This window comes from Wyeomyia smithii, chromosome 3 (assembly GCF_029784165.1).
Source record: "Wyeomyia smithii strain HCP4-BCI-WySm-NY-G18 chromosome 3, ASM2978416v1, whole genome shotgun sequence".
Classification (NCBI taxonomy): domain Eukaryota; kingdom Metazoa; phylum Arthropoda; class Insecta; order Diptera; family Culicidae; genus Wyeomyia; species Wyeomyia smithii.
Window position 1 is genome coordinate 50769055 of NC_073696.1, and position 12407 is coordinate 50781461.

The 12407-nt window shown below is 37.1% G+C and overlaps 1 protein-coding gene across 1 annotated transcript; it reads right to left on the reverse strand.

The window, feature by feature from the left end:
• Positions 1-898: 898 nt before the first annotated feature.
• Positions 899-2062, reverse strand: LOC129728277 (uncharacterized). Its single transcript, XM_055686704.1, has one exon. The coding sequence runs from the start codon at positions 2060-2062 to the stop codon at positions 899-901; it is 1164 nt and encodes a 387-aa protein (XP_055542679.1).
• Between the last annotated feature and the right edge of the window lie 10345 nt (positions 2063-12407).

The window sequence follows — 12407 nt, forward strand, 5'->3', positions numbered from 1 at the left end:
TATCAGCGGTTTTATTGTTACACTGCACTGGTTAGTGCCGCAAAGGAGACACTCACACATGCGGTAAACCGATCGAATTAGGGAGCTTTCCGAATACCGAGAAAGCTTTTAGTACAAACTGATAAGCGTTGAGAAATGTGTACGAAGCAAATACAGAGAGAAAGAGCGCGCGAGAGAGTGGGAGAGCGCACGTGCTGAACATCTCGTGGAGAAGCATGATATTTTGTGGCGGTTCTTTTGCTCGCCATCTGTTGAATGCTGGTAATGCCAATAACAGTGGAGCTAGAGCATTTGTCATTGATTTATCTATTCAAAACTCAATCAAATTAATCCCCAATAACAAGCGATACGACATCTTATATCTATATGTGAAGCTTCAATTGATACAATGAGGTTGAAGTGTGTACCGAGTCATATAAAGCCAATGAAGGAGTTGAATTCTGATTTTAAGCCGAGGCCTTCCAAAGTACAATCATTAGTATATGTTTTAATAATATTCCTAATAGTAGCGGAGATCGACCGGAATAATTGTTACAGAGGTGGGATGGCTTTCTCGGTCTTGAAGAATTAAAACGACTAGATTTTGGTCAACCTGACGTTTCGACCTTTGGTTTAGGCCGTTATCAAAGGATACTATGGATAAAAATGACATAATTACATGTAGGTACTAACTAACAACACAAAGCTTTAAACTTACACACTAGTCTGCCGTTTTTCGTTTCTTAAACATTTAACACTGATTCTTGAAGGTTTCGCGTTAATTATTTGTCAATGCATAATTTGTCTTAACTTGTCTAATGTCTAATAAATATCGGGAAAAAAATCGGGAAAAAATATAGTTTGACTTGGCGGAAAACTAAAACTGTATCGGGTTTTTCAAAATGGGGAGTGAGATGCTTTATGGTTGATGTGATTGAGTATCTGTGGTGTTATAATCTGGGCTATTTGTTGGTCTGTTATTATTGAGAGTGATCTGTGATCTGCGAGAGGTGGTGTTTTGGTATGTGTGAAGAATGCCTGCGTAAGTGGTGTTGAGGTTATCTACATCTGTTCTGAAGTTAACTGTGTTTGGTGTGTTCTGGATATGACACATTTCAAGTATTGGTAGATCAGAAGCTTTGTAACTGCGATCTATTATTTTGGTTTTGCTGAGGTTGAATGTGTGTTCATGATCGATCATGTGTTGTGTGAGAGCTGTTCGTTGTTCGCTGGGCTGGTAGGGGGATGCAAGCAATTTGTTGACATTGGATTTGTGTCCACTGATTCTTGTCTTCAATTGATTTTTTGTCATCCCTATATATGATTTGGCACAATCGTTGCAGGGAATCGAATAGATAACATTGCTGTGTTGTAGTGGTTCTATTGGATCTGTCACTGGTCCTAACAGATTTCTCGTTGTTTTGATGGTTTTTAATGCTATCTTAACTAGGGGATAGTCTTTTTTCAGGATGCTAATTAGAATGGAGCTGAGTGTCGGAATGTTGACCATGGTGCGGTAGGTAATTTCAGGAACGACGTTGTCTCCCGGTGTGCTGTTGGTGGTTGGTGTTGCAGGTGCAGTTATCGGTTGTTTGATGCTATTAGTGAGGCGGTTTATCAGAGCGGATGGATAGCTGTTGCGACGGAGATGTTGAAAGATGATGTGTTTTTGTTGTGTTATGCTGCTGTTGGTGGTCAGACAGGTGACGCGATGAATGAAGTTAGTTGCGCTGTTTATCTTCATTGCGAGTGGGTGAAACGAATGGTAATTGAGCAGATGTCCAGATGCTATTGGTTTCGAATACCATTCTCTCCTGAGTGTTTGATTGGCGGAGTGAATGATTTTCGTGTCCAGGAACGGTAGGCTTCCATTGGATTCTTCTTCCATCGTGAATTGTAGGTTAGGATGAAACTCATTGAACTTGCAGAGAGTGTTTTGGGTTTCATGTTGTGGGAGAGCTAGTATCAGATCATCTACGTATTTTTTGAGGACTGGTGGAACGAAACTGAGTTTTTTAGTTGTATTGCATAAAAGGTCCTCCATCACCATGTCAGCAAGAATTGGCGATAAGGGGCTCCCCATGGCGGTACCCGTCTGCTGCAAATAAAATTTCCCTCTGAACTGGAAATAGCTACCTTTCAGGCAAAATTCGGTCATTTCCAGAAAAAGATCCAAATCTATGTGAGTGTTTTCGCTTATGCTGGGCCAACGGTCTTCGATGGTTTGTAATATGAGATCTTGGGGCACGTTTGTATACAATGAAACGACATCGAATGATACGAGAACGTGATTCGGAGGAAGCGTGATCGTATTGATATATCTCGTGAACTATCTTTATCTTTAAGTTTAAGCAGTTTACTTACGAGGGAGTTGTTTTTCCGTTGAAGCGTTGCGGTGGGATCTTTGTTCGTATTTTTGTACGCCGCATTATCCAATAAATCTTGCATCTTCTGGTCGTATTCTGCAGTGTACATGACGACCATTCGTTTTCCTTTATCGGATTCTAGTATGCATACTTCTGGGTGTTCTTGAAGAAACTTTTTTGTGGTTTTGGCGGCGTTGCGGCAGAATTGGCTCAGTGGGTCTTTGTTATGTTGACATTTTGCAGTTTTGCAGTTTTTTCTTGAGGATGCCTTGTTTTGCAGTTTTTTCTTGAGGATGCCTATTTTGTAAAAGGTGTGCTGGATTTCAATGTTCAAAATAGATTTTCTGAAACGTTCAACTATCCTTTGTAGTTTATGTGTGTACGGGCTACGCTCTTCGAGAAGTAGGTGTATGCATCTGGTAGAGTTTGCGATGTGTGCGGGAAAACGCCAGTACGTCGACACTTAATTAGGAAATCCTTGCGAACGACCATGTTGCAGAGTTTGGTGTTTTGCTGAGCATATTATTTGAGTAGTATTACAGTTGCTTTTTTTTGCGAGCAGTTTTATAACAACCAAAATTAAAAACAAATAATTTTTTGTAAGAAAAAAACAAACTTGTTGACATATTATCATTATGACTATCGTTGTAATTTTTGGCTAAACGATTTTGAATTGTACTTATTTTTTGTTTTCCATATAACTGTCATTGACAAACTTATATAACGTATTTTGTAGAAAGTGTTGATAAGAATATTTCCTATCCTACGACGCCTGGGTTTTTGAAATTGTTAATCACAACAGATACATGTAACTGCGGAAATAGGATGTGATAGGATCCTTTCGATAGGATGCTTTCCGACACTAGTTTGGAGTGGCAGAAAAAGAATTTAGGGCTTTAAGTGCGTATTTTTCCTCCTGGAATAATGTTGAGAAATGCACCATTAGAAAAAAAATAATTCCTGGTGTTGGGAATCCCGCTCCCGCGAAATCGCTCATTTCAGAACCGTCTGTGTAGAGGCACAGTAAACCGTTGCGAGTTCTGGGCTCACCTTGTTTCTAATTTTTCCGTTCCCTCTCTTGTATTCTGTAAGGAATTTCGAAGATTGGATTCTTTTACTCCCAATTCTCGTTGCTTTTTATTAGATTATTTGTTTGAAAATCTTTCAATATTTTTGGGTGTCCTGTTAGATCTCCTTTCTCTAGATAAGTCTGCTGATTTAGCCTCAGAGAGATTTTTTCCGCTTCTAGTTGAACCACCTGATGAAGTGGAAGAAGGTAAAGTATTGCTTCTAAGGCTTTTGATGGAGTACTTCTCTTATTTTATTGTATTTTTTTTAGAGTTTAGATAATCTATATCTATAAATGCGAATGTCTGTCTGTCTGTCTGTTCCCTATAGCCTCCAAAACTACTGAACCAATTATCGTGAAAATTTTTACATAGGGGTTTTCGAGTACGGGGAGTAATCCTGAAATATTAGTTTTGCTCTATCTGATAAGCGTAGGCAAGGGGGGTGAATTTGTGGTTTATGAATTTGAGAAGTTCCTTCCGAATAATCGTGCAAATTTAGACACAGATGCGTTTGAGTGTAAGATGTATTTTTGAGACGTTACTGTGTCATTTTAGACATTTCTCTATCTCAGAGACGTTGCAAGGATGAGCGAGAGGGGTGAATAATGTCATCCTTTGATGATTTTGAAACCTCTGGACCGATCAACATTAAATTCGGTATGTAGAGTCCATAGTAACTGATGTATTTCAACGACTTAGAATTTTATATATTCCATTGGCGTGGCAAGGTGGGAGGTGAATTTTGGTATTTGTAAACTATGGAACACCTAACCTGCTCACCGTGCCAATTTCGGTAGATGGATGGATGTAAGGGGGGGGGGGGGGGGGTATATCAATTTCATTATTTGTAAATTAATAAAATGCATATTATGAAAATTTGTATACAGGTGGTTTCGAGTATGAGACGTGGTTTTGTAATCTTAATTTTTCTCATCATTTAATTTAATTGCAAGGTGTTTTAAATCTTAAGGGTGTTTTCATGATGTTGGTTTCCAACGGATTTTCTTAAACCAGAACAGTGACGAGACTGGACATCAAATCTAGACTCCATTTTGAAATCCAAGATGGCGACTTCCGGTTTCAGAAAATTATCAAATTCTGCCTATTATTGTTCGTTATAGAACCAAAATGATACCCAGAGATCGAAAATCGGCTGCAAAATGACGATTTCCAGTTTACAGAAAACAGCCTGAAATGACCGACTACCACCCAACATGGTTATTTTTGGAGAATCAAGATAATTCCCAGATACCTGGAATCAACTCTAGATACTATTTCGAAATCAAAGGTGGCGACTTCCGGTTTCCGAAAATGACCAAATATCACCCCAAATGGGCATTTCTGTAATCAATATGATGTATATAGACCAAAGATTGTCCACAGACGCCATTTTGAAATTCGAAGAGGCATCTCCCAGTTGCTGGAAAACAGCTGAACATTTTGATTCCATAGCCAAGATGATGTGTAGAGACTGGAAGTCAAATCCAGACGCTATTTAAAATACAAGATGGCGACATCCGGTTACCGCAAATGACCAAATATAGGCATTTCTGTAATCGAAATGATGCACATAGCCTAAAAATCGTTCCAGACGCCATTCTTAAATTTGGAGTGGTAACAACCGGTTGTTGGAAAACAGCTAAAAATAGTAAATCCATAACCGAGAGATGAGACCGGAAATCATATGCATACACTATTTAGAGATACAACATGGCGTCTTCCGGTTACTTGAAATGACCAAATACTTGAAATGACCAAAAGCAAAATAATATCGATTATGTCTGAGCATTAATGGTAATGCGCTAACATCTTAAAGTGGTAGTCGAATTATGTCTTATTTTGAGTAAGAAAGTCTCATAAATCGAATGGTAGGGGTCTGATCTACGTAATTTAAAGATTCATAATGGGGTCAGAATTCGTGAAACGGATCACTAAAAATCGTGATGTCAAATTTTTTCAAATAAGTATTTAAAACTTCGAGAGTTTCAAGTTGATTTTCCAATTTTCATTGAATTTGAGTAAGTTTACAAGTTGTTATTGTCATTTGAAATTTAGGTCAAAATTGTTTTTAAAAATAGACATAGCTTTGAAAATATTGCATCGAATTTGATAAAATTTTCACAGCAGATGCACCCTGAGTTGCAGTTCACGAAAATATTTTTTTGAAGAAAAAAATATTTTTTCAATAGTAACTATTTAAAACAATATGTTGAAATTTTTGTTCAGGGGCACTGAAAAACCTGAAAAAAATCACAAGTATTTTTGACGAAATTTCGAAGCTGCCCTGAAAATTTCGTGGTGGTATTATTTTTTCATCAAAAGACATGGGCTTTCAAAGTTGGTACCGAACGCATTTTCAAGCAAGAGGCGAGTGAGCAGTACTACTATTGACAATCCCAGTTTCAGTTATATGCAAAAATTCTGTGAGGTTTGTAAAATTAGTTTAATAGGAATGATTTTTAGTCGCAAAATAGTCAAAATATGCTTAGTCTGTTATCCAACTTAATGATGAAGACAGCATACTTTATGCCCCTTACAACTCGCAAGCCTACCTATTTTACTGAAAAAATAATGCAAAATTTAGTTAGGGGACAACCGTACAGAACGCATCAGCGGGATAAGATCGCCCGTGCTATTACTAGGGTGGCCACTCAATATCAATTTTCGATTTCCCGGTATTTTCCCGGTTTTTACGATGATATTTAATAAAATTTCCCTGTGTTTCATTTTTAAAACATATGAGAAAAAAATCAATTTTCACATGCTTATTTATGCCTTGCAAAAATAGTGTTACAAAACTATGAAATTTTTTTTTATTTATCGTTTTTAGCTGATCATCGACGTTAGCAAGTACTTTCATAGTGATCTGCTGCATAATTTTCACCCTCATTATCTCCAAAACGTTGACAATCGCCTTTTCGCGCTTCCTTGCTTTCTTCTGCTTCTTTCTCTGTCAAGCTACTCTCGAGCTTGCCGTGCTTCTGTATCAGAATGCCAATGAAATGCATGGGATAAACTTAAGAGTTGGGGCATTGAGGTTTTGTCTTTCGAAAAATGTCCTCAGACAAATTTCCAAGCGGACTTCGAAAAGAAGAGCCTCAGATTGGCCAATGAAAAAATGCACATAACACTGTCAAGATGCATCTTGCAAAATGCAAATGGTAGATCCGTTCCGGTCCGGTTTGAAATAAAATCGAGACTCGAAGTTTCCGGTCCTATCTGACTTTTAACCGGATTCTACCCGAGGCGATGTCGAACACTATTCACAAGAAGTTTCAATACTCCCACGACGCTGATTTCTTTTTGACTTCTTTAAAAATCTGACAATATATGTTACGGAGCAGTAAATTTATCCACCTGACCAAGCCTGAATCTATTTGACGCAGATCTGGTTGCGAAGCCGCTGTCGACTTTGGCTGAAACCATCAACCAGCTTTCACCTAACCGGCAGATTCATGCCAGTTAGGTCATCGTGCGAAAAAACAGGTTTTCATGTTGACATTTCCTCAGAAACTGTTGAACAAATAAAACGGCGGACATGAAGGAAGATGATTTTCCCGGCGTGAAGCCTGATTTCCCGATTTTCCTCGAAAATCAGCATATTTTTCCCGGTGATTTGAAATTCCCGTTTTTCCCGGTAGAGTGGCCACCCTGTATTACTTTAAGTCATTATGGTGCACTTTTTGGTATGAGAACTGATAAAAACTGGGTTTAGGAGCATTTCTCGCTTGAAAATGCGTTGCGGCACTAACTTTGGAGGCCCATACAGCCGGTACCCGGATAACTGTCCCGTAATAAAGAACAACAAGCTGAGAAAACGGCGATTTAATATTATCCGTGAATTTTCGGATTTCCAGCAATTACATCCAGAACCAATGACCATAACAGTTTCATAGCACTACAAGTTTATCGTTGAAAACAAAAACTCATTGATGGAATTGGTTTTACGTTATATAACTTGAAAAAAAAGACAAAATGGGACAAAATATGCGGGTACATTTCAAAAGTACTCGCATATTTTTTCCCATCACAACTTGGTATTTTTTCCACGTTTTTCCATACAAAAGTATCAATTTCAATTTTTTTCCAGAAAATTTGATAACAATTAGGCCGATTCCCGATGATAACTCAAAACTGACAAAAATCAGTATGGGACAGTCTGATCAAAAAATAACACCACCGCGAAATTTTCAGGGCAGCTTCGAAATTTCGTCAAAAATACTTGTGATTTTTTTCAGATTTTTCAGTGCCCCAGAACATAGATTTTCAACATATTGTTTGAAATAGTTATTATTTAAAAAATATTTTTTTCTTCAAAAAAATTATTTTCGTAAACTACAACTTTGGGTGCATCTGCTGTGAAAATTTCATCAAATTCGACGCAACATTTTCAAAGCTATGTCTATTTCAAAACAATTTTGACCTAAATTTCAAATGACAATAACAACTTGTAAACTTACTCAAATTTTCATTTTCATTTTCGGGTAGTTGTAAACTTACTCAAATTCAATAAAAATTGGAAAATCAACTTCGCTAGTGAAACTCTTGAAGTTTTTAATACTTAGGTATTTGAAAAAATTTGACATCGCGATTTTTAGTGATCCGTTTCACGAATTCTGACCCAATGGCAAACAACACAGTTCTATCTACAGAAAAAAGAACAGTTGGTTTCAAAACGACTAACTTGAAACCAGGCCCGTAGGTACCGGGGGGGCTAGGGGGGGCTTAGACCCCCACGCGTTTGTATAACCCCACCACGCATTTTTCTCATGTATGTGATTGATACTAGGTGAAAAATTCCAAAAGAAAAACCTGAAATATTAGCAATAAGCATTATTGGATAGTCACCAGTTTTTTTAATGTTAACGGTATCAGTCAATTTTTTGGTCGACCAAATATGCCAAAAAGATAAGTTCTTCAATCTTTTGGTGAGCCAGTATCCCAACTTCCTGCAATATGATCTTGTGGTTCATGTTAATGTTCAGTTTAATATATTTTGGCCAGACTTTTCCACATCTCGGAAGCATAACCCAGACCGTAACCTGGCCCGAACAACTCTGTTCCGGTCCGGTCCGAAATAAAATCAGACTATAAAAATTGTAGTCTGACCGGACTTTGAACTAGGCATTCCACTCTCTATCTGGTCTGATGGTAAACACTGATCAAACAAAGCCTATCGTAAAATTTAGAATTTGGGCTGACGGTTGAATGGCTCCATTCTCTCAGTATTTTTTCGCGAATAGATTCTCTCAGTATCGTTGGTTGACATCGGTCGGCGACTCTCGAAGCTGGATTTATTTGAATTTCGTTTAACGATAGGGCTCAAAAGTTTCGTCTTCTCGAAAAAAATCATCCAAATTTTGTTTTCCGATAAGGTACACCAGATCTTGACGTTTCATGCATCTTTCAGACATTTGGCATAAAAAATTCGATATCGATGATATCATGAACTTTTACCTGTGCATTTCATCAGTCAGAAAGTTTAAACATTGACCGCTTTGAGGGACGTGTTCCCAAAGGCCGATTTAGCTGAAATTTTGCATGAGGACTTTTGAACCCTACCGCTAAACGATATTCGAATGACCTTTTTTCATACATCTCACTGGCGCCCTACTGTATATCTTCTATTACTCGTCAATTGAGTATTTTTACGGCTGGGTATTTGAATACAAACTCGATATGAATATAAAGTAAATGTACGAAGCTCTTACTCAGTTAGAGTAAAACGAGCTGAACCTGCGTAAAAGATTGATCCCCTGAAACTCAATTACACAATGTAAACCTGCTCATTTAAGTTAGCAATTTGTAGCTTTTTTTTCTTTAATAAGGAGGTTTTTAACCACAAGATGGCTCGCCACTTTAAGACAGAAATGATAAAGTTTATATCCCTGCTTCCGGGAAATTCCGGGAATATAAACCCGGAAAATCGGATTTTCGGAAATAAGAAAATTCTTACGGGACACCCCTAACGCTTATTTGAAAATAAATGAGCTTCTGAATCTTTAGGTGCTAAAACAAGCGAAATGGGACGAAAACTGCAAACGGTATAAGAATTTTAATTTGTGATTACCCAAGAACTCCGTTGGACGCGTAAAGATTCTTTTTTTGTCGAGCACATAACGTTTTTAAACTGCTTAATCCACAAAAAAAAAACGTTTTATTAAATAAAAATTCTCTGCCCCCCACGCGAAACGGGTAGCTACGGCTCTGCTTGAAACACCGGCCGCACGAAATATGCAACACAATCCAATCCAATACGAGCCCACCACGCACACAAGACCATCTTATTTTGTCTAAGTTCGAAGCAAACTTCTACTTTACAATAATTCTTCGGATTATAGTCGATAAGATTACGATGGATTATCTTGTATCAATTTGTCTATGTCAATAACTTCCACCAATTATTTTTGCTGTTTTAAATTTTGAATTTGTCGTGTGGAGTCGATTTCCGGCCTCTGGGTATCATTTTGGCTCTAAAAAAAAACATATTGGGTGGTATTAGGTCATTTTCGGAAACCGAATATCGCCATCTGGGATTTTTTCTGATCACTGCACATAATACGGTCTCCATATAGAGGAGTGGCCAAAATACCAAAATGCGAATTTCATATTTAGAAGGTTCTATACTACAAAAGATCAAAATAATGGTCGCAGTGGTCCAAATCTCACAAAAAATAGGAAGTTTTGAGCACATGATCTTGTAGTTTTTGATCTATATTTTCATAATTTATCAATGAAATCTTAATATATAAATCGGTTCATGTCGAAAAACGTCTCCAAAGGTATCTCTTTCAAAAATGAAGAAAAATAGTTTTCCTGAACATTTTGGAATATATAAAATCCTACAAAACTTGTTATAGTATGTTTGCACACAATTAAGAGCTTATTATATTAGCTTTCTAAAACCGAAAGAGAATTTGATTTTAACACTGCAGAGTCCGTCGCAGACCTCGTAGAAAATATTCGGAATTTTCTTAATTTTGACCTCCTAAAACATCAAATGTAAGCACGTGTAAGCACAGCTTCTGATAGTGTGCCCAAGAGCCCTGTTTGTGCCCTTCAAGAACCAATGTTAAAAGTTTGCGGAGAATTTGCGGTTTTGTAGAAAAAGGCGATTAAATGTTTTTCATGTTTTCTTTACAGGGGAACTACTCCATTATTCATCTCATTAAGCCGATATTCACGAAGAATGCACGGATTAAACACCAAATTTTCACGAAATCATTGAACAAATAAACTAAATATGCTTACGTGCTTTTATGGAATCGTTTAGCATTGTATATTTAGTAAAATTAGCTGGATTTATCCAGAATTTTGTAAAACAAACCATTTTTCACAACGCTTCCATATACATCTTAAAACTTGAATCACTGCTCAATTATTCATCTCACGACGCCTCCATATTCATGAATGAATGAATGAATTACATGATCATGAATGAACGTAGCCGCAACCCGTCGTAGTAGGTTACCTACATATGAGCCGTTGCGGAACAGAGTGGTCTAAAGCCTTTTTTTTTAAAAAATGAGTTTTTTACATAAATCGCATCTACACAAGAAGCTGAAGTTAGGAGACTAGAAAAATTTCGAAAAATCGAACTTTAAAGCTGATTTATACCATGTTGAAATTTCGTCCGAAACAGAATTGCCATTCTGTTTCGGAGCAGAGTGGTCTATGTACATAAATCGAGGTAATACCATCATGTAACATGTGACATGTAACATATTACATGTGATATGTAACTTGTTACTTGTCCTGTAACATGTTACACGTGATTTGTAACATGTTACACGTAATGTAACACGAGAAATGTAACATGTCAAATATCATGTAATATGTAACATGTTGTGTTACATGTAATGTTACACGTTACATGTTACATGTGACATGCCATGTACATCATAGAACATGTGACACTAGCTATTTCGTACGAGTTAACGTCATTTTTATTTACGTTTTGCCTTTTTCCTTGAAAGGTATAGCAATCACTGGAAAAACCAAAGGTATTAAAGTGCTCCAAAGGGTCGAATCTCGTATATCAATCGACTTAGTTTGACGAGCTGAGCATTTTATGTATGTGTGTGTAAGTGTGTGTGTAAGTGTGTGTGTATGTGTGTGTGTGTATGTGTGTGTGTATGTGTGTGTATGTGTGTGTAACGCTCTCCCAATCTCACTCGATTTTCTCAGTGATGGCTGGACCGATCTTCATGAAATTAATTGCAAATGAGAGGTCTCGTTGCCCCATAAGACCCTATTGAATTTCATTGCAATCGGATTTTTAGTTTAGAGGTTATGTTTAAAAATGTGTAAATCACGAAACACCATTATCTCAGAAACTACTCAACCGATTTTAACAAAATTGGTTTTAAGTGAACAAGATACTTAAAAAACCCTTAGCTATTGAGTTTCATGAGAATTGAACTTGTGGTTCAGAAGTTATTTAAAGAAACGTGTTCTGGAGAGTGTTTAATCTCATTCATGTTTCTCAGAGATGGCTGAACCGATTTTCACAAAATCAGTGTCATTTGGTAGGTCTAATTACCCAATAAGACCCTATTGATTTGTTTTGCAGTCGGACTATTACTTCGCCTGTTATGTTTAAAAATGTGAAATCCAGCTATGAAAAGAAACATATTCCGAAGACTTCTTAAACACACTCACTTTTCTCAGAGATTGCTGAACCGATTTTCACAAAATTAAGGTCAAATGAAAGGTCTAGCTGACTCATAACACCCTATTGAATTATACTGTAATCGAACTTTAACTTCGTCTGTAATGTACCGAATTGTGAAAATCACGAAACTTCATTATCTCAGAAAGTACATAACCGATTTGATCAATTGTATTATCAGATGAACAGGCTAGTTAAGGGTTAACTGATGAATTATGATTTAACACGTGGTTTCAAAGTTTGGCTGCCCTATACGTTCATTTGATTACTATCGAACTTAAGCAACCGTTATGTATTAAATTGTTAATAAAACAACGAAAG

Excerpts from the sequence above, each read along its gene's own strand:
- LOC129728277 (XM_055686704.1), bottom strand. The coding sequence starts at position 2,062 with ATGGGGAGCCCCTTATCGCCAATTCTTGCTGACATGGTGATGGAGGAC.